The sequence below is a fragment of the Lepidochelys kempii genome, chromosome 2 (genome assembly GCF_965140265.1).
Source record: "Lepidochelys kempii isolate rLepKem1 chromosome 2, rLepKem1.hap2, whole genome shotgun sequence".
Lineage (NCBI taxonomy): Eukaryota > Metazoa > Chordata > Testudines > Cheloniidae > Lepidochelys > Lepidochelys kempii.
The window spans coordinates 59,763,441-59,785,430 of NC_133257.1; the positions used below are offsets into that span (position 1 = coordinate 59,763,441).

The following is a 21,990-nucleotide window of genomic DNA, read 5'->3' on the forward strand; positions in this document are numbered from 1 at the left end:
ATGTGAGTTGAAGCAGTTTTCAATATGCTGGTGACACCCAGCTTTATAACTATATCTTGCCCAATGCAGAATGTGGCCAAGTGTCTTTCCCAGTGTCTGGGTGAGAATGAGACATGGATGACTGAGTCTCTGTCTGGATAAGACTGAGGTGATTATGGTGGTTGGGGGAGCAACTGGATGAGTTGAAGGAGGCTGTATCAGCCCCCACTCCGATCAAAGGTATTTGGCCATCAATTTTAACCACAGTTGACATTTTGATGAGTTCTACATTTAAATAATCCAACAGCAGCATTGACTTGGACTGCTTTTTCTGTCTCCATCTGGCTGAAAGGCTGTGACCTTTCCTTTCGGATGTGGGCTGTGCTATTGCAGTCTGCTTCTCGATCATCTCTAGAATGGGCTGCAACAGTGGACTCTAGTGGGACTACACCTTAAATCGATTCGGACACTGAAGCTGCTGCACTGTGGGATAGCTTGCTTGTTCAGTGTCGTCTCCTGCAACGAGCACGTGATGCCAGTGCTCTGGGATCTGCTGGCTGCCTGTTGGCTTCAGGGTGGAATTTGAGGTGTTGGTTCTGACATTTTAAGATCTAAATGGCCTATCAGAGATTGTCTCTCTCCCTGTGCCATTCTGCTGCAGCCGAGATTGGCTGGCGCTTCTGTGGCAGATGAGAAATGTTGCTGCTGGCACAATGCTCCCCGTGTGTGTCTCAGTTCTGGCATTCACCCCCCTCACCTAAAACAATCTGTTGACCTTAAGGGCACACAGCAAAGTCCTTTGTTTGAGAGAGGTTTTAGGGAGGGCTCAGGCAGTTGAGGCTTTTTTGGGAACGGGCAGGGTTGGGAGATTAAGATTTCTATGGTATACTGGGGTTCTGATCTAGGACTGGGGCTCATATGTACTACTGCAGTACAAAATAGAAATAATCATCATGGTTTCTGACTGGTGGGCGGTACCTGGAAGGAGATGTGCTCTTTCAGTTTTGTTATGATTTTTGCATTGCAGTTTTCAGTTAAAGTCACTGATGCCTAGAGACCAGGATGAGCATGCTTTTATGTTACTCACATCCAAATAAATAACTAGAGTCCATGCAACCTTTTTAATACTAAAAATCACTAAATAACCACAGGAGAGATGAAAGGGGGAGTTTCTCTGCACGTACTTGTTTAACATGCTGTTCTAATGTCATCTATTTTTCCTCTCCTCAGTCCTACACTCACTATGGCACACAGAAATCTGACAGGTAGCTGTAATGTCAACTGTGGATGCAAAATTCATGAGTACGAGCCCGTCTGTGGATCAGATGGAATAACATACTTCAATCCATGTTTGGCTGGCTGCATCAATGGTGGAAATCATAGCATAGGGGTGAGTGTATAACAAACCCATCCAAAATGATGTAAATTTATACTGTGGGGCCAAAGATCAGCAGATCTCAGCTGGAGTGGATGGGTACAGAAAGGATGAGTGTACCAGCTCCAAGGTATGCTTCTTCCTAGCTTCAGAGAATCTTATTCACAAGTGCCCTGTGTGCATGAATTTCTCCATGTTTCAAGATGGCAGGAACACCAGCTGTCCATAAGATCATCCCAGCCTTTGGCAGTATGGGAATTTTGAGCGTAAGTTAACACTAACTATATCGACATTAACTTACACCGAGTGAACCACCTCCAACCAAAGGGATGATTTGGAAATGACGATGGGACCATGGCACTTATAGGAATTGTACTCCACTATAGCAAGGTGGCAGGGAGGCTGGGTTTGCAGCACAAGCACGGAGTGTTTTCATTGATGGCCTGGACCTCTGCTCATGTCCTACGTTCGCTGGGTTGTAGAGGCTGAACGCTTCTTTGGGGGTTGCCTGGTTAAAGCTTGAAAAATACAAAGGAAACTTGGTGACTGGAAACTTAGTTTCTGGGCCAGTGCACAGGAAAATTGGTGAGAGTAGCATCTGTCCCTGTTGTCAACAGAATACTTTGGGCTGCCAAAAAAACAAAGCTTTGGAATTCATTCGGTATAACACACAGAAAACAATGTAAGACCAAACATTTTTATAAAATATTGTCTTCTATAAAGTATTGTCTATTAAAATGGAATAAAGACAAAAGAGAGGAAATCGTGTGAAACAATGTTGCCTTGCTTTCAGCATCTAGAAACCACATTCATTACATGTCACACTCTTGCCTTACAAACTTGTGCCCAGTCAGTGGAACATGAGAACTGTCAGTCCTAGGACAATAATTTGATATTTTGTTTTGACAGAACAGTTCTAAATTTGAAGGTCCGTATAATCAGTGTAGTGCAGATAAAATTGAAAGCTTCCTTTTACAAGATATTGGGGGGCTGGGAACAATTTTGTGGTAACCAACTGCTATAGGCAGGATTCACAATAGCCACTACATGTGTAGTTAACTTTAAGCACATTCTTAAGACCCATTGGTTTCAGTAGGTCTTAAGTATATGGTTAAGTGCTTTGCTGAATAGAGTTCATAGTTCTGACCTTTGCTGCTTTTCACATATTATTAAAATAGACCTATTAATTCACTTAATCATGAGGAACTTTGAGAATGCTTACCTCTCACCATGAATTTCAAATGGGTTAAGCAACCTATTAACTGCAATAAATGATACTAAGAAAATGTTCATTATCTGTATCATAATGAATACACACAAGGGGGCCAAATTAAGGTTATACAGGCATCCTTAATTCTGGCATTTCCTAACTTTTGATTGCTTTATTTTGCAATCTTAACAATATTCTTTTAACATGGGTGTGTGTAAAATTCCCTCTGTTTTTGAAAAAAGTTATTCCATCCTTCCGTAGTGACACCCACATGGATCATCAGCAGAGCTGAAAACTTTAGATTCATCAAAAAGACCTCTGTCTTTCAGAGATGACTCGTGCCTCCTGATACTAGGGGGGAACAATGTAAAGGGGAGAGGCATGTGACTGCCCCACATATTGCCTCTGGGAGGAACCTTCCTGCCCCACCTCCTGAATCAGAGCAGCCAATCCCACCAGCTCCTGAAGGGTTAGGGCCACAGGAGTGGGACACATGTGACTCTGAGCCGGCTGGGGTTGGTCCCAGCCAGGAAGACTCACAGCACCAATGTATCCCCAGAGATGCCTTTGCAGGCACCTCAGCATGGGAGGGGTATGGACAATGTCCCTACCTCCAGCTGAGCAGAGGGACCCTACTTCTAGCGCCTTCCCCAGCGACCCCCCCCTCTGCCCTACATCTGGCCCGGGGCCGCCACACTCTTCTTGCCAGAATTACCTGCTGGGGGGCACTGTGTCCTCCTCCCGTTGTGCCTCCCCCCAGTACATTTTCAGCTTGCTCAGCCCGGGTGGGGAGCAGAGTGGGTGGTATGGAGTCACTTTGCACGCCAGCTGATTGTGGCCACTCCTCTGTGCAGCACAGCAATTGCCTGAGAGAGAGCCCAGCTGGGGGTGGCAGCAGCCTATCCCCTCAGCTCCCTGCCCAGGCCTGGCTACCCGGGTACAAAGGCCGAGCTAGCCGGGGCGTCCCCATCCTCTGCACAGTCCAGGCTCTGGAAGGGAATGTGTTCCAGTGGGGAGACTTCTGCCCATTCCCCCACAAACTTGACCTCATCTGCTCCATCTCCTCCAATCTGTCTCTGACCTTTCACTTTTCTGCTGCTGGCTCCTTGACCCAGCCCCATTCTCCTTGCCACATAATACCCTTTTCCTCTCCTCAGGCTTTTCATCTCATCCCGGTCTCCTTGCCCAGCCAGTCTTATTTCCCCTCTCCCTCCTCTGCTTCACCCTGTGCTCGCTCCCCATCCTAATCTCCCTCCTCAGTCTTCCTCCTCCCTGTCTCTTTGCTGCAATCTACCCCTCCCTGGCTCCTTGTCCAAGTCTTTTTTTCACATACACTCCCTGTACTCCCCAGCTTCTTGTCAGATATGGTTCCACCCTCCCATGCCCCCCCCCCGGTTCCTAGTCCCAGTCTCCAACCTCCTCCCGCTCAGCATTCAGTTTCAATATCCTTTTTCATTTCCCTGACCAGCTCCCAGTCCCAGACTCTCTGCTTTCATTTCCAGTGCCTGGCCCCAGCCCGAAGTAGCCAGAGCAGCCATGACAGGAAAAGCCCAGCTTCACCTCTGTAGTCCTGGGCTGGAGACTGCTCAGTTGCTGTATGGGGAAGGCATGTGTGTAATCTGGTCAAGGAAGCTGTGAGGGGATGCAGCATGCTCAGTGAAGATGTACTCTTCGGAGATTTTTCAACTGTGATTTTGAACTGCAAACTGCGATTTTTCAAAGCCTTATCACTTGGTGAGACGAGGGCAGATTTTTACAGGGAGGCCAGAAGACACACCCCTCACACAAAGGCCACATCCCTGCCAAATTTCAAATCCCGTCTTCAAAAGCATGGGGGCATTAGAACTGTTCAGAGAAAAGATCACAGGAAAGTTTAATGTGGGCAACACATATTTTTCCCTAGCCTCATTCTCAGAAACGGCTGAACCATTTTGGCTGAGAGGTGCCAAAAAATCCAGCCTGAAGCAGACAGTATGGAAAGTTTCAGTACAAAGGGTTAAAGTTTGGCAATGTTATAAGTGACTGATGGGAAGTGTCAAGCAAACTTAATAATAGGAACATTATCTCCAACCCTGCCTAAAACTAGGATAATCTCTTATGCACAGAATTCCTTTTTAAGTGGTAGTTTTTCACTACAGAGGTTAAAACATCTATGTGGTAAATATTGCACCTTGTCTTGGTTGAAGGGGCAAAAATTGCAATATTTTATGTTTCTCCTCTTTGCTTTTCTTAGGTAAGAAATTATACTGAATGTGCCTGTGTCCAAAGCCGCCAAGTTATCACTCCACCCACTGTGGGACAGCGCGGTCAGCTTAGGGTGGTTATTGTCAAAACATACCTGAATGAGAATGGCTATGCTGTTTCCGGGAAGTGTGATCGGACCTGCAGTACACTTATCCCATTCCTTATATTTCTGTTCATAGTTACCCTTATAACAGCATGTGCCCAGCCGTCGGCAATCATAGTGACACTCAGGTAAGAATCTAGCTGTATACCTATCTAGATACATATATTATACGTATCGTTAGTGTTTGTATCACGTAAGAGAGACTGTTGGCCAGATCCACAGCAGGTGTAAAGCAGTGCAACTCTATTGAAGTCAATGGAACTATGTCTATTTACACTTGTTAAGAATTTGATCCCTTATTTATAGCCATAACTAGAGCCCTACCAAATTCACGATCCATTTTGGACAATTTCATGATCATAGGACTTGTAAAAGATTCAGTGTCACGGTTTCAGAGACACACATCTGAAATGTTACGTGTTGTAACTTTGGGGGTCCTGACCCAAAATGGGGTGGTGGGAGGTTGCAAAGCTGTTGTAGGGAGGGCATGGGATTGCCACCCTTACTTCGGCGCTGCTGCTGGCAGCTCTAAAGCCAGCGCCGCGGCTAGTAGCACAGAAGTGAGGTCACTGGGTATGGGGGGGTCGTTACTTGTGGTGGGGAGGGGCAGAGCCGGCCTCACCCATGGCAACCGCCCAGGGCCCCGGGGTCAGAGTGTGCCGTGGACCGTTCCCCCTGCCAGCCAGCTCAAAGTCCCTTTAATGCCTGAGCTGGGGAAAGGCAGGACTGAGACGCTCCAACCAAGGACTCCTACCAGGGTCTAGCTGATAGTCCCCATGGGGCTGGGGAGTGATGGGACTTCCTCCAGGCTGCTCCCGGTCTGACCCAGCCTGGGAGCAGCCCGTGCAGCGGAAGAGAAAGTCCTGTTCCTTCCTAGCCTGGCCAGGACTAGCAGCTGGAGCCTGGCACATGGTTGGAGCCCCTGGCTAGGGCACTCCCATCTCTGCTCTTCCCCACGGGAGGTGGCTATAATAGGCCAGGGGAGGTTAAGCATCCCCTAACCCAGCCTGTGGCCCCACCCTCGCTCCTCCTATCCCCTGAAGCCAGCAGGGGCTGAGCTCAGGCCGGCGGCCTGGAACTCGGGGCTTGGCCAGCTGGTGGCTCGGGCCAGCCAGCGGCTTGGGGCAGGTCAGGCCAGTACTCGGGCTGGCCGGTGGCCTGGGGTTTCAGCCCAGGACTTGGAGCACCCAGTGTGGCTGGGGCAGGCCTTCTGGCATCCCTGAGCTCAGGGCGACGGGGGCAGGTGGGCTGGCTCTCAGGGCAGTTTGGCTGGGGCTCCTCTGGCTGTAGTGGGTGGGTAGAGGGGCCTTGGGGCTCTGGTGGGTGAGGGGGGTGGAAGGGGTGGGGGTAGGGGCAGGGCCTCAGGTGGAAGGGGTGGGGCTGGGAGGGGGCTAGTCTCCCCAAAACGGGTTCATATACCACTCATGCCCCTACCCTACAATAGCTAGATATCATGGCGGGGGGTGGGGGGAAGGATCAGTTTTTATGGTCTGTGGTGCATTTTTCGTGGCTGTGAATTGGATAGGGTGCTACCCATAAAATGATGATGTATATACTTTGTGAGACAAGAAATGTCCAGCAGACACAGCGCAAAGAGAGAAATGTAAAAAAACCCACAACCTCAAACCCAAACTGGTTAGATTTTCAGGTCTGGAACAGGAAAAACTCTTAATATTTGGCTCATCTAGATGTCAGCCCAGAATGGATATTGTTCAAAATATCAAGAGGGGCTTGTACTCATCTATTTGTCTATTAATTTCTTGAAACTTTTAACTCAGCCCTATATTATACCTTTTCCTGGGTCTTCCTTCCACCCCCCCAAGAGCTTTGAATGGTATCAAGTAATTATTGTCTTGACTAAAAGAATGTATATTTAAAATTAAAAAGCGAAGCCTACTTCTCACTGGGATGCAGGTCACTTGCTAGGATCATCTGGCTATATCTCAGTTAATCAGTTCCCTGCCATTTCAGGGGACTCGGGCATTGGTGCATCTCAGTCTCTGCATGTGGTACACATAGTTTAGTATCCCAAGAGCTGTAATTGTTTGGTCTAATTCTGGTTGTTGGGCTTATTATGGGGTTGGCTGGGTGACACTTAGGGGCCTGTGGTATACAGGAAGTCAGACTCCATAGATGATCTGGTGATCCCTTCTGGCCTTAAACTCTATGAGAAACCACGATATGGTCTTATATTAACACAATTGAACAGACATAGAGTTGCTAGACCAATATTTCAGTTTTAGAAACAGTGAAGAGGGAGAAGTTGAAAGAACTCAATTTTTTTTAGCATGTTTTGCAAAGCGCATGCCGACTTTCAACAGATACTAGGGACAGAAAGAATTAGGAATTTATGTTAAATACAGTGAGGGTAAATGTAGTGTCAGGTCTGGTGCTATATTATCAGTATGTGTTAACAGAATAATTTTAATTTCAGCCACTAGGAGTAAGTATTTAGAAACTGTTCAAAGTTACAGTCCAGCTAAATTTACACACGTACATGGGGGCTTCCATGAGACGTCATCAATGGGGTGAAGAACGTGGGAAAATAAAAGGAAGCTGCCCTATGACTATATTCCTCTTCTTCTCTCATCCCAAACATGAAATGTTAGAAACCAAAGCCTAAATTAAGTCTCTCATATTTACAGTTTAATCTCAGGCTTCTCATTGATAAGGCCCTCTGTTAAGCACCCAAAGGTTTACTTTCCTAACTGTACAAGCTTTTTGGGTCTTCAGAGTTTAGAAGCTTGCCAGAAGAAGCTGTCTTGTCAGATATCTAGTTGGACCAGAACTAATGGTAGAATGGAATCTCTTGCAGTATTTTCTTGGGTTCTCATAGGAACTTAGATGTGCGGACATGAAATCAATTAAAATAATAATTTAAAAAAGTTAATCAAAGCAGTCTTTTTCAGACATCAGAATGTTTCGCTGTAGTGTCAGAATACCAAGATGAACTTCGGAGCTTTTTTATTTCACTCAAACCAGTCTTCCCCACCCCTATTGTGACTATAGTTCCTCTACATGGACTTAAATGGAGGCACAACTTACCACCGTGCTGGCAAGATGACTCAGTAACTTGAGGACCCCTGATCTATTGCCCTATTGAGTCAGTATAAGGAGGTCTGGTAGCATTGCCCATCATTAAGATTACATCACTTATTACCCACTGTTCCCATTACTCTGTCCTCACTGAGCATGCTCCATCCCCTTACAGCTGTTATGTGTGACTGGACTTCTCCGTACACCATCTCCACAGACTGACTGAATGTGCTCCCCTCAGCACAGTCCTATGGGGCAAAGCCAGACTTTCCGTATAAAGACCGCTCATAGTTCCTCTGGGCCAAGGTGGGCTGGTCATTGGCACTAAGAGAAGGGATCCTGTTTCTTCTATGCACTCAGTGACAACCTCCTCACACTCCCTGGTACTCATACAGCACGGAGAAAGAAGCTGTTTGACTCAAATGCAGAGGGAACAAGAGTTGGAACAGGAGAATTGGATGGGGAGAGTAAATTTGGACAAGGAGACTTGGGAGGGGAGACTGAGACTAGGTGCTGATGGGGAAAGGGGCGGAGAGGGAAACTGAGACTGTGAGATGGGGGAGGCAAAGACTTGGCTTGGTAGATGGTGGAGGAGAAAGGTGGGCTGTCTGGGTAAAGAAACTAGGATTGGGAGCTGGGAAGGGAAATGACGGGAGACTGGCAAGGAGTTGGAGAAGAGACTGCGACTGGCTGGGTAAGTAGACAGAAACTGGGAAGGCGTGGGATCTGGAGAAGGAGATGAGGGAAGGGAGACCTGATGGGGAGCCAGGGATGGGGGAAGAACTGAGGCTGGATGGGCAAAGGGGCTGAAATTCTGAGCCAATTGGGGAACAGAGGTGTGGGGGGGGGCGCAATGACTGGAGGTGAGGGGGAGATACACAGATTGAGGGATGAGGGAAATGGGGGCTGATTGGTCAAGGAGACTAGGAATAAGGAGCTGGGGGTGTGGTGGGGACTGGGAATAGCCAGGCAAGCATAGTGAGGAGAAGGAGCTGAGGTTGAATGGGGGATAGTTGGACAAGGACACTGCGGCCAAGCAGTTGTGGGTTTGGGATGGGGAATGTTTGGGAAAGGAGCATCGGCGCAGGATATGGGGAAAGATTGGGGCTGATTATTTAGAAGGGTGAGACTAGGACTTGCTGGGCAAGGAGCCTGGGACTTGGATGAGAAGCAGGAGGTGGAGACTAGGAATGGCTAGGTGAGAAGTATAGGGAACTGGGGTGGGGCAGAGACACAACTGTGACAGGAGAGTAAAGGTCAAGCTTGGGGGATTGGGCAGAAGAGTCTGTGCCGTCTAAATCACATTTAGAATGGAACCCAGGATTCTTGAGTCACATCATTCCTCTGCTATGAGCAAAGAGCTGTGAAACCCACCGGCAATGTGTTCTAGCCTCCTCTTGTGCTGGGCCACATAGGAGGACAACCTACTACTGCTATCAGTTACTCCATGAGCTCAAGTGGCAGAGTCTATGTGGTGGATTTAGCAGTTATGATCCTCCTGATGAGACGTATGGTACCACGTGATGGAATTTCTGTATTTTGAGCTTGCTTTTTAAAAACCTAGGAAAGCACATGCCTGCTTTCTCTCTCACACACGCAGCATGTTAAAAGAACATTATTAAGTTGCAAACTTAAAAATTAGCAAATGCCAGAATTAAAGTTGTCTGTATAAGCTTAATTCACCACCTTCCGTGTGTGTTGCAACACAGACTTTTATTACACGATCACATGCTGCTTCTGCCACAGGCTTGAGTACACTCTACCTGTAGGTGTGAGTGTACATGGACCGGAACTGGGCTTCACAGTTGCAGAGCGACCTCCGGCCCCCCCACCCAATCCAGCTTTTTCCTTCTCGAGTGATCAGGAGGTTTACGGAGACATGCAGCCAGAACGTCACTAAAAGATTCTGGAGGAGCTGGAAGAGAGGCTGGGCTGACGCATAGGGAAGTGAATGAGCCAGGCGACTGCAGGAAGAGGAAAGGATGGTTAAGGCAACTGAATGCATCCTTGGAAATGGGAGTGTCTCCCTGGCTCTGCCACAGCGTTCCTGGCTGATGCTAGTATTGCCGAGCTCCCAGGATCAAAGTCAGCACCCTGGCCCGCAGCAGATCAAAATTGATGTGTTGGACCCCCCCGCCCCCAATTCATGTGTTTTCTTAAAAGAATGATTATACTGTGTTTTCATCTTTCATATGATTTTTGCTCTCACCTGCCCATCCCCCCAACCTGTGTACGACAGTTAATGTTGCCCATTCTCCCCAGTTTGTTGGGTACGGTGATTTTGGCTTCTGCTGCAGGAGATAGGACGTCTGCCCAGTAATGAGTTCTGCTGCCTTCCAGCCATCCACATCCCATGAGTTCATGCCCTCCGCCCCCAACCTCTCAATTCTGATCCCCCCTTCAGTGCACCCTCCCCCCGTCCACTTCTGCTTCTCCTGGGGTTCTTCACCCACCTCTCCCAGGTCTGGGGGTGGTGGTAAGGGTCCCTCGCCTTCGTCGATGCTGGGAGTCAGTTGCAAGGGCTCATCCTCCCCTTTTGTCCCTTCCCAGGCTGGGTGTTGCAGGGAGGGGGAAGGCAAAGATGCATCATCCTGTCCCTGTTGCTCATAGGAGCGAACCCGCCCAGAGCTTCTGGGCTCTTCAGCTCCCTGCGCCTCTCCTGGTTGCTGTGGGGTGTTGGAGCAGGAGAGAGAGCTCTGCTTAGTCTGTCCTAGGTTATTCTGTCCTAGGAAGTGGGGTGGGCAGCCAATCAGAAGGCTCAGATGCACTAAAAGGCTGGAGCAGCTTTTGTCATCACCAGACGGGCTCTAGCCCCAGCCAAAAACTTGACACGTGTGAACAGATGATTGGCGTTGGCAACACTGAAGTCACTTATGCCAAACTTCTTAGAGATCACAGTATTCTTGTCAGCAAGTTAAGGAAGTATGGGCTGGATGAATGCACTATAAGGTGGGTAGAAAGCTGGCTAGATTGTCGGGCTCAATGGGTAGTGATCAATGGCTCCATGTCTAGTTGGCAGCCGGTATCAAGTGGAGTACCCCAAGGGTCGGTCCTGGGGCCGGTTTTGTTCAATATCTTCATAAATGATCTGGAGGATGGTGTGGATTGCACTCTCAGCAAATTTGCGGATGATACTAAACTGGGAGGAGTGGTAGATAGGCTGGAGGGGAGGGATAGGATACAGAAGGACCTAGACAAATTGGAGGATTGGGCCAAAAGAAATCTGATGAGGTTCAATAAGGATAAGTGCAGGGTCCTGCACTTAGGACGGAAGAACCCAATGCACAGCTACAGACTAGGGACCGAATGGCGAGGCAGCAGTTCTGCGGAAAAGGACCTAGGGGTGACAGTGGACGAGAAGCTGATATGAGTCAGCAGTGTGCCCTTGTTGCCAAGAAGGCCAATGGCATTTTGGGATGTATAAGTAGGGGCATAGTGAGCAGATCGAGGGACGTGATCGTTCCCCTCTATTCGACATTGGTGAGGCCTCATCTGGAGTACTGTGTCCAGTTTTGGGCCCCACACTTCAAGAAGGATGTGGATAAATTGGAGAGAGTCCAGCGAAGGGCAACAAAAATGATTAGGGGACTGGAACACATGAGTTATGAGGAGAGGCTGAGGGAGCTGGGATTGTTTAGCCTGCAGAAGAGAAGAATGAGGGGGGATTTGATAGCTGCTTTCAACTACCTGAAAGGGGGTTCCAAAGAGGATGGCTCTAGACTGTTCTCAATAATAGCAGATGACAGAACGAGGAGTAATGGTCTCAAGTTGCAGTGGGGGAGGTTTAGATTGGATATTAGGAAAAACTTTTTCACTAAGAGGGTGGTGAAACACTGGAATGCGTTACCTAGGGAGAATCTAGTATCTACCTAGTAGAATCTACCTAGTAGAATCTCCTTCCTTAGAGGTTTTTAAGGTCAGGCTTGACAAAGCCCTGGCTGGGATGATTTAACTGGGAATTGGTCCTGCTTCGAGCAGGGGGTTGGACTAGATGACCTTCTGGGGTCCCTTCCAACCCTGATATTCTATGATTCTAGATAGCCACTAAAGGCCAAAATCACAAAGGAACTTAGGCACCTAGCTCCCACTGTTGGATTTAGGCACCACTGACAGTCGCAAAATCCCTGCTCAGCTGCTGCCTAACTCTGGAGGTGACTAAATTCCTTAAGTGTTTAAGTTTTCACTGTTAAAGTTCTCTAGGACCTAAGTTTCTGCCACTGGGCATGTGTACGGCTGCCTCAGGCAGGCCCCAGGGCCTGGCCCATGTCTAAGACCCAGCGGGACTCTCAAACTAGGCATGGACCCCACTATTTTGCCTGCAGAATGAAATCCAATAGGTGTGCTTTGAGCACAGCTAACTCCATGCAATGCGTTGCAGGGGGCAGTGGCCTCCCTTACAACTGTTAGCCCAGTGCTAGTGCACTCCCCTTTCTTCCTGATTAGGAGAAGGGATTTGAACAGGGGTCTCCCACCTGTCAGGTGAGTACCCTCACCCATAGGCTGTGGGATAGTCTGATGGGGTGCTCTCTGTGTTCCCTGTGGAAACTGTGCCGAGGTGCATAATTAACTATCCCTTGGGCTAGAGAGAGAGAATGACTCTATGGTCCCCTGGGGAGGACACATACCGGAGAGGTAGGAGACGGCTGTTCAAGGCGTTTTACCTCATCAGGGTGAAAGCGGAATAGACCTTGGGTCAGCCACATCCCAGGAAAGTGCCTTAACCACCGGGATAAAGCTCATTACGGAGGGTGCCTCCTACCCTCCCACCCCACCTTTGGGTGGAGTTAGGTGTGTGCTGCTGCCTTTCTTACAAGAAATGGTGCTTAACCAGAGGTGCCTTACTCCAGGATCGGCTTCATGGCTGTGAATCTCAAGCAGAGATAGGTGCAGGGGCACCAGAACAGGGGGGCAGGGGGCCATGGCCCTCCTATTTTTGATAGTGGATGGGCCTGGCCCTCTCCTCTTCCCCCAGGGTGTCTTCCCTCCACCCCACCGAGTCAGGCCGAAAGCTGTGAGTAGCCCAGGCCCCTCCACCTGCCCTGGATATGGGGGTGGGGGGAACCTAAGAGTAGTCCCTGGCTTATGTCCCCACCCTCAAGGGCCCCTGCCCACAGCAGATGGAGGGCCCGTGGCTCCCCGCAGCTGGCCAGAGCTGGGTCCGGGGGTAAGAGCTGCACGGGCAACTGAGGGGAGCCACGGACCCTCCACCTGCCCTGGGCAGGGGCCTGGGGCTATGGGCTGGGGGCTGCTCTCACCTCCCCTGGCAGGTGTAGGAGCCCTCACTCCCACGTCCCACTCTCGCTTCGAGCTTGGCTGGGGGTTGGGCTTGGGGGGGAAGAAGAGGGGCAGGGGTGTGGCCAAGGGGGGGATTCTGCCCCCCCCCACTTTTGGGAAGGCTCTGCTGCCCTTGTGTAGGTGCCTCTTTCCAGCCTGGAATTAGGCACTTAAAGCCCTTTGAGGGGCAGGGCTCAGGACCCCTTTGCTTGGTATCTCTTAACCAGCTCCCCACTTGGCAGAGTGGCTTTTGTGAATACCATTCTTGGGCGCTCTCTTGCTCACACTGTCATTGTATGGGTAGCGTGAGTGCCTACTCAGGGTTATGAAGTGCACTGAGAGGTCAGCTGCCTAAGAGTTACAATGCTCTGCATTACAACACCTCAGTGCCCTTAGTTAATAGAGGCCTAATTGTGCGTTCTACATTTTTTGACTCCCTGATTTGAGACCCTGGGGTCTGATCTGCAGAAATGCTGAGCACTCAGATCTGCAGCTGAAATCAGTGGGAGCTGTGCTTTGACCATATGACGTGCAATAAGCACTCTGAAAAATCAGGCCCGAGGAGTATGGGCCTCAAAAATAGTGGCTACTTTTCACCTGTGATGGCTCGGCTCCCCATTTGTAAAATGGGGCTAATACCTGCTCATCTCATTGCGATGAATGCCATAGAAAGGCCATGGGGAAATGAACAATTCAGTTTTCAGAGCAAGGTTTGAATAGTGTGCAGTAAATATGCTATGGTGGGGGCACACATTGACTAACAAAGAGAAAACAGAACATTGCAGAGCTCTCTTTAAGGGAGCACTATGGATCCTGTGCAATGAAGGACGCTTGGGGCCTGTGGAATAAAAAGAGTATGTGACTGTAACCCTCTCAAGAGAATGTCAGGGTTAGATTTCCCTGCACTTTGTCCGTCTGGGGATTGACGGTCTGCTCAGGCAGTCAAAGGGGACCGCTCTGGTGGCAGCAGCTGAGTTTAGTGTGTGCTGAAAGGACTCAGTGGCAGCGGGCCTCATGTTAGCAGTGCACGTTCATTTGTAGATACTAAATTTAACAAAACTCCAGTTTTAAAACTGGCCCTGGTGTGGGACGGTAAAACAGTTATGTAATTAAAGACTGTGTCATAATGCATATGAACAAAACAGCCCAATTTAGATTAGAAAAGGGTAACTTAATTCTGGCATTTCCTAAATTTTTGGAGCTTGTCTTTGCAACCTTAGTGTTCTTTTGAGAGAGAGAGAGAGAGAGAGAGAGAGAGAGTGCAGGCGCACACACAAAATATGTCGTAAACGTGTGCTTAAAATGGGCTGTTATTTAACCTAAGTGTCAGACTATGTGAAGACTTGGCTAATTGTCCTAATTTATCGTATTTCAAAATATTTAAACAGTCTAGAGGGAAATTTTGTGGTTTACTGTAATTATATATAAATGGTGCCACAAAGACCTGATCCTGTTCCCACTGAAGCCAAAGGGAAACCTCCGCTTGACTTCAGGGGGGTTGGATTAGGGCCTTGGTAAATCTGTCGTATGCTTCTACTGATATGTTTTCTGACCTAGCTCAGATGTGCACTCACTGAGAGAAGTTCCATCGATTAGATTATCTGGGAAGTATTACCAGAAACCATGAGCAACTGTAGAATTGTGTTACAGACCTTTCTAACAGCTATGGGCTAAATTCTGCAGTCCTTACTCAAGCAAGACTCCCGTTCAAGTTTATGAGATTTTTTGCTTGGCTAAGGCCAGCACAGTTTGGCTCCTTGTTACTAACACTAGGTTTTATCCTCATTACCAAGTAAACTGAGGAAATTTCAGCGGGGGTTTATTACAGCTGGAGAAGACCAGGACAGTACAGCCAAAACAGTCTAAAAAGATTATTTGTTGAGACTGTGTCTTCAGAAGATACTCTCTTTTCCTGCTAGGTCTGTGGAAGATGGTGAGCGGCCTTTTGCACTAGGAATGCAATTTGTTTTATTACGAACTCTTGGTAAGTCCTATAACAAATGTAAGCACTGATAGCTCCCTGAACAACACCATTTGCAAAATCCTCACAAAATTCTCCAGAAACAAATATTCTGTAAAACAGGGAAATTCCACCAGTGAATAGCAGTAGGAGCCAAAAATCACCATTGAACCTAGCAACTTTTTTTTTTACACTACATTGGTTTATACAAACCACATGGTACTGAATTGGCCAACCAGCACCATGGAGACAGACACCTACATTGACAGAAAATAAACACCTGGATTTTGCACCATTCTTTAGCAATAGTTTTCTACCAGCAGTTTTAAGCTCCCATTCCTTCAACACTTCCCTAAAGTAGCAGTTGCAACAGATTATAGCGGATATCTTTTTAATTGGGAATTTCCGTTGGAATTTCAACAGCTCCCTTTGTTCAGCAGCCTTTTCTTTGTGTTACTTTGTTGCTAGCCTTTCCTAGATAATTTTATTCGCTAAATGGTGCAGCTGGTTGAAACCTTTTTTACATGAAAAGTAAAAATCTATGCAAAAGTTTTCACAGAAATGTCAGTTAATTTTTGAATGGTAAACATGTTTTGAAAAATGATTTTTCGTTGAAAATCTGGAAGAATTCCATACACGGAAAATTGGGGGGAAAAGCAAAACTTTTTGTTTATTTTGAATCCCCCCTCCTTTCCTACCAAAGAAAATACCATTTTCTAGCCTGTTCTACCAAATAATTTCCAGTATCAGCTCTTGGAGAATTCTCACTGGGACCCAGGGTGAATGGCTTCATTTTCTGCTCCCTCTGCCGCTGCTTCCTTTGCAGCAAAACGTTTGCAAAACGTTTCAGGCAAAAACAGGAATTAATATTGGTTACTGCTGCACCAGTTCCATATTCCTTATTTGTCTGTTGCATTCTTTACACATGATGACTCCGTATTTACCACTAGAGCTGAATAGAAAATAGTTTTCCCCTCCCCCAAGACTTTTAGAGGTTTTGAAAACTTTACCATCCTGAATCAGGTCAAACTGTTAAAATCTTGTACATTTTCATAAACCAAAAATCTCCCCCAAAATTTGGATCAGGTCAGTGAAAATGTTGTGTTTAGATTTTGACTTACTCACATTTTATTTCTGATAGATTAACTTACATTTCAAAACAAAAAGTCATTTCAAACTGAAAAATGAAACTTTTTGTTTTGAAACTATCAAGCCAGGTTGTTTTGACAATTTCAAAACATTTGTGAAATGGGAAATTTGTTGAAAGTGACCCTTTATTTAATACAGGATGTTTTGGTTTTGATGAATCAGCTTTTCCCAATGAAAAACATACTGTCAAAAACATTCCTGGACACCTCTATTTACCACATTAAGAACCACAACCCCATTTTCTGCATTGGCCATAGGGTTGCCAATTTTGGTTGGATGTATGCTAGGAGATTTCATCACATGACATAAGCTTTAATTAAAGATTAATCTTTAAGTTTTGGTGACTCCAGGCCAACCCTAATGAGCCACCCCAGCAGTGGAAGCCTGTGATTTCATCTGTTCTTCCATCCTGAACAGCTGTCTATGAATATCAAACAAGGCAGCTCACCCTATAGACCCAGTCCAGATTTTAATATTTTTCCTAAATGGAATTTGTCATGAGATTTTTTTTTGAAACTGGTATTTTTGTTTTCTTCAGATGCTAGATTACCCTTCTAGAAACCAGTTCTCTGCTTTCTAAGACAAGACATGTTTGTATTTTAGTGACTAATTCCTAATTAGTCTTCTTCAAAGCAGAAACCAAGCTTGTTAGGTTATTATTTACACAAAGATATTCCTATCAAGCTTCTGAAGTAGTCAGATCTTGCCTGTCCAAAGCACTTTAGGTGTTCAAATACTGCCAGTAATGATTATTTATAATGAAGAATGAGAGGAGAAGGCTGGTTCGTTCCATCTAATAACTAACCAGGAAATTTTGTTTGAAGAGGATTGTTATGACTTGTTACAAAATGTGAATCACGTTTCTAGGACAAAGAATGAGTACTTAAACTGAGCCAACTGCACTGGTAGCAGCCTGGTGAAATTGAAGCCTGTTTGCATGGAAGAGAATCTCTCTTCAAAGGGACAGTTCGAAAATAATAGTTCTGTTCTCTGTCATTTTTCATAAGGGCAGCTACTTGTGTTTCATGCTTTAATATTTTGCTCAGTTCTACTGGGTAATTCCTGTAAGGACTTACTGCTTTCACATCGTTCACGGGTTTCCTAAAAAATGCTATTTGCATGGTTAGGGGTCAAATGTAATTTTGGGAAGATCAGTGGGCCAGTCTTCCAGTTGTTACAATTTAGAGAATCTAGAGGAGCAAAGTCATACCAACATTTCCTGGCCATACCTCTGCTAGGCTGTGGCATGGCATACCCTTGTTTGCATGCAGGAACCAAAAAGCTTCTATAAGACATCATTCACACTATTGATGTGAATGTTATGTGTCAGGTTCTCAAATAAAAACATTTAGGAGCCCAAGCAGAATAGAAGGTCATAAATAGTCTCTCCCCCTAGGAGGCAAAGAGCCTCACACATTTGTGAAGAAATTGCTAGCAGGAAAGTATTCAGACTAATACAATTATTATTTTTTATTGGGTGAGTGCCATTGTGTTTCAGCTGAATAAAATGAAACATGGTCCCTCTCTCAAAGGCTGAAGGGCCTGATCCAGTATCCATCAAAGTCAGTGGAGCCATTGACTTCGATAGGAGCTGGATTGAGGTGTCACCGTCTAACAAAAGAAACTTATGGTAGACAACCATTAAGTGCAGGAGCACTGGCTAACCATGTGATGGAGATGCCGTGGTGAAGATGGTAACATCTGCATAGTGAAAATATATTTTTTAAAATATTGGGCTCCATATTGTATCACTAGAAGTGGGACGTGGAGGCTAACTGATGGGCCTTGTGGGGAAAAAAATTATTCCATCATGATATTCAGTGGCCATGACTGAAGAGCCATGTAAAAGTAGAGTATGGCTGCACTGCAACGTCCCCCCCCGCCCCCCCAATGGCAGCAAGTCTCAAAGCTCAGGTCAACTAACCCGGGCTCATGGGGCAACAGGGTTAAAATAGCAGTGTAGACATTCCCATTCAGATTGGAGTCTGGACTCCGAGGTACAAGCCCCCTCACCGGGTTTCCAAGCCAGAGCAGGGATGTCTACACTGCTATTTTTAGCCCTATAATATGAATCTCATGAGCCCAAGTAAGTTGACCCAGTGACTCCGAGATTCACGGGCACATGTTTTTTTTTTTTTTTTGCAGCGTAGATGCACCTTGACTGGTATTGGCCATTGTCCTTCCTTACTGTCCCCTTGCCACCCCTTTGTCTAAAAATACTCCCTGATCCTACAGACAAATAGGGCACATTTAGCTTTACACGTGTGAGTAGTCTTATTGAACTCAGTAGGACTACTCACACAGGTGAGGATCAGTCGGGCCTCAGGCTCTGATTCTGGACCTCTCCTAAGCATGTGCTCAAGTCCCATTGACATCAGTGGGACTTGCAGTTAGCATTTTCACACATGCTTAATAGGGATGCTTTTCTGAATTAGGGCCTTAGTTTGTAAGTTCCTTAGGTGCAGTGACAGTGTTTCATTGCTTTAGGAAGTGCCTACCATAATTTTGGATGGTATTAAAATAATAATAATTAGAACAACATAAAACTGGGCTATTGCATTGTACCTAGTTGCTTAAAGTTTTCTAAACACTCACCACTAAATATTATGTTTTGTTACTATTATTACAGCTTACATTCCTACTCCAATTTATTTTGGGGCTGTTATTGACACCACGTGCATGCTTTGGCAACAGGATTGTGGTGTGCAAGGATCTTGTTGGGAATACGATGTAACTTCATTTCGCTTCGTTTACTTTGGATTGGCAGCTGGTCTCAAATTTGTGGGATTCTTTTTTATTTTTCTGGCCTGGTATTCCGTTAAATATAAAGAAGATCAGCTACAGAGGCAAAGATGGAGGGCCTCACCTGTAAACACAGTGAGCGAGATGGTTGGCAATGCTGGACCTCAACAAAACTATGCACGGACTCGATCCTGCCCTACTTTCAGTGCTCAGGGGGAGCACGCTGAAGACGTCTGTCTGGCACAAGGAATGAATTACATAGCCCAGACATATCCTGGCCCCTTTTCAGAAGCAATAAATTCCACAACTGAAAATGCATTGGAAGAAGTCACTGCTGAAATATAGACCCCCAGGCTTGAAAATGTAAAATTCAGTTTTGTTGGTTGATTTAAATATGGCGCCTTGTGAAACACCCGTGCCTTCTTTTTTAATCTACATGTCACACGATAAACCAACAAAATTTAAAGCAAACATCAATAGCATACTTGAGGGCTGGATACCTCAAAATGACCCAAGTTCTTATTTCTCCCTTCCAGATAATGGAGTTTTAAAAATTTGTGTTTGTAATTACTTCGGGTGTGTCCATTAAATGTTCCTGCTCTGATCTAGTGTCAAAATAAGGGTGAGGTATTCTAAATGGCAGAAATCAATAGAAGGGTGACAGAAATGCGTATCATTGATGCCAAGACTTTAAGAAAATGTTTAAAGGGATCATCAATTTTGCATCCCCGAATCATGGTTCATAAAGATGAGTAATTACTGTGAGTTCTGCTACAAAGCACAAGTGAGCGTGTCTAAACTATGCAATTTGGCTGGATAATTGTTGATGCAGCATGTTAATTTTGCTTTCAAAGTCTTTAATCCAGCTGAACTTGAATGGGGCTATTTTAAGACAGATATAAGATTTAAAAATGGACATAACTGTTTGAAGTACTGTTGATAACATTTTAAGCCATAGAAAAGTTATATAGCAGGTAAAGTTTTCAAATTCTAAGACATCATATCCTTATCCTATTAAAATGTACGTTTATTTTAATTTGATAGGATGTAATATTATTCAGTCTAGTACACAGGGTATGAAAGTATAACTCAGTGTGAAAAACTACAGTATTAATTTGTAATAACATTAAGACATGATAATCATACCCATAGATTAGAGACTATAACAAGTAGATGCATATTTCTGTAACTACCTATGCAGTTATCTGCTATAGGTGGCTATTACTAACTTCAAATCCATGCTTTTCTCAGAAAACACAGTATCCAGGTTTAGTTTGCCAGGAACTGCTTGGCTGTCCTTAGGAAATGCTTGGCTATCTTTTGCAAATGCATGCAGATCTTTTTAAACAAATTGTTCTGGTTTTCCACTAAGTGAAAATACCCAGAGAGTTTGGATAGCTGCATTTTGGGACTGCACTGCTACCATTCCGCACAGACCTCAAACTGAATGCAAAGGGGAATTTGCTCCACATCTGCCCCCACCCCCATCTTCATTTAAACTCTCTGTGAGGTATGGGGGAAATGAAGAGTCAGCTGACCCCTTCCAACGGAAGATTTAGGCACAGAAGGCACCTCCATTCCAGGACCCACACGGCATGTTCTGGCATTTGATTATTCAAAACATTTTAATGAGTTTTCCCACTAGATTGAATATTCGAGAGACTGTTTCTTTTTTATCTGCTTCCTGTACTAATTCCTCATCCACAGTCTTAAACTGAGGGCATTACAACTGGCTGTTGCTGACATTTAGTGATATGTAAGGTGGAAGGTTGTGATAAGAAGCCAGAGTTGTATTCTACTTGCAGGTGCATGTCTCAGAGCATTTGGGAATAGAGGAGGGGATCTTGTCTTTTGTGAAATTTGGTTGGTGAGAAGCACGCGAGTAGAAGCTATGATACATACAGTAGAAAGAATTATTTCTAAATAGATATAAACAATTTTGATGAGGGTTCAGGAATTTCAGAGGAATTTTTTTTAAAGTTACAACTAGAACAAATTGACTAAGTCAGAGAGGACCAAATCCTGTTTCAATTAAGGGTAATGGCAAAATCTCCATGGGCTTCAGTAGTCTCAGGATTTGGTCTGTAGAGTATAGATTTTCCTCTCTTGCCAGCTTCCTCCTTTTCTGACTGGCATCTGAAGTTACTCACCATGCTGGCATCAGATCCTGGTTGAAATATTGACTCCATTTATTCCAGAATGTCTTGATTAGTTTATAGAAAAGGAGGACTTGTGGCACCTTAGAGACTAACCAATTTATTTGAGCATGAGCTTTCGTGAGCTACAGCTCACTTCATCAGATGTTTACCGTGGAAACTGCAGCAGACTTTATATACACACAGAAATCATGAAACAATACCTCCTCCCACCCCACTGTCCTGCTGGTAATAGCTTATCTAAAGTGATCAACAGGTGGGCCATTTCCAGCACAAATCCAGGTTTTCTCACCCTCCACCCCCCCACACAAATTCACTCTCCTGCTGGTGCTAGCCCATCCAAAGTGACAACTCTTTACATAATCAAGTCGGGCTATTTCCTGCATAGATCAAGGTTTTCTCACATCCCCCCCACCCCCATACACACACAAACTCACTCTCCTGCTGGTAATAGCTCATCTAAACTGACCATTCTCCAGGTTTAAATCCAAGTTAAACCAGAACATCTGGGGGGGGGGGGGTAGGAAAAAACAAGAGGAAACAGGCTATGCAAGGTAGCCTGTTTCCTCTTGTTTTTTCCTACCCCCCCCCCCCAGATGTTCTGGTTTAACTTGGATTTAAACCTGGAGAATGGTCAGTTTAGATGAGCTATTACCAGCAGGAGAGTGAGTTTGTGTGTGTATGGGGGTGGGGGGGATGTGAGAAAACCTTGATCTATGCAGGAAATAGCCCGACTTGATTATGTAAAGAGTTGTCACTTTG

General features: G+C 45.8%; 1 protein-coding gene across 3 annotated transcripts in view; it reads left to right on the forward strand.

The window, feature by feature from the left end:
• Nucleotides 1-19,981, forward strand: part of SLCO5A1 (solute carrier organic anion transporter family member 5A1) — a 114,395-nt gene extending 94,414 nt beyond the window's left edge. For 2 of the 3 annotated variants that reach the window (XM_073329393.1, XM_073329394.1), the window contains exons 7-9: nt 1,210-1,369; nt 4,798-5,039; nt 18,960-19,065. In XM_073329393.1, coding sequence (XP_073185494.1) covers nt 1,210-1,369; nt 4,798-5,039; nt 18,960-18,999 — 442 coding nt within the window. In that variant the 3' untranslated portion in view covers nt 19,000-19,065. Of the gene's footprint in view, nt 1-1,209; nt 1,370-4,797; nt 5,040-15,140; nt 15,206-18,959 lie in introns of all 3 variants that reach the window. The other variant, XM_073329395.1, reaches the window with a different exon arrangement.
• Nucleotides 19,982-21,990: the final 2,009 nt, after the last annotated feature.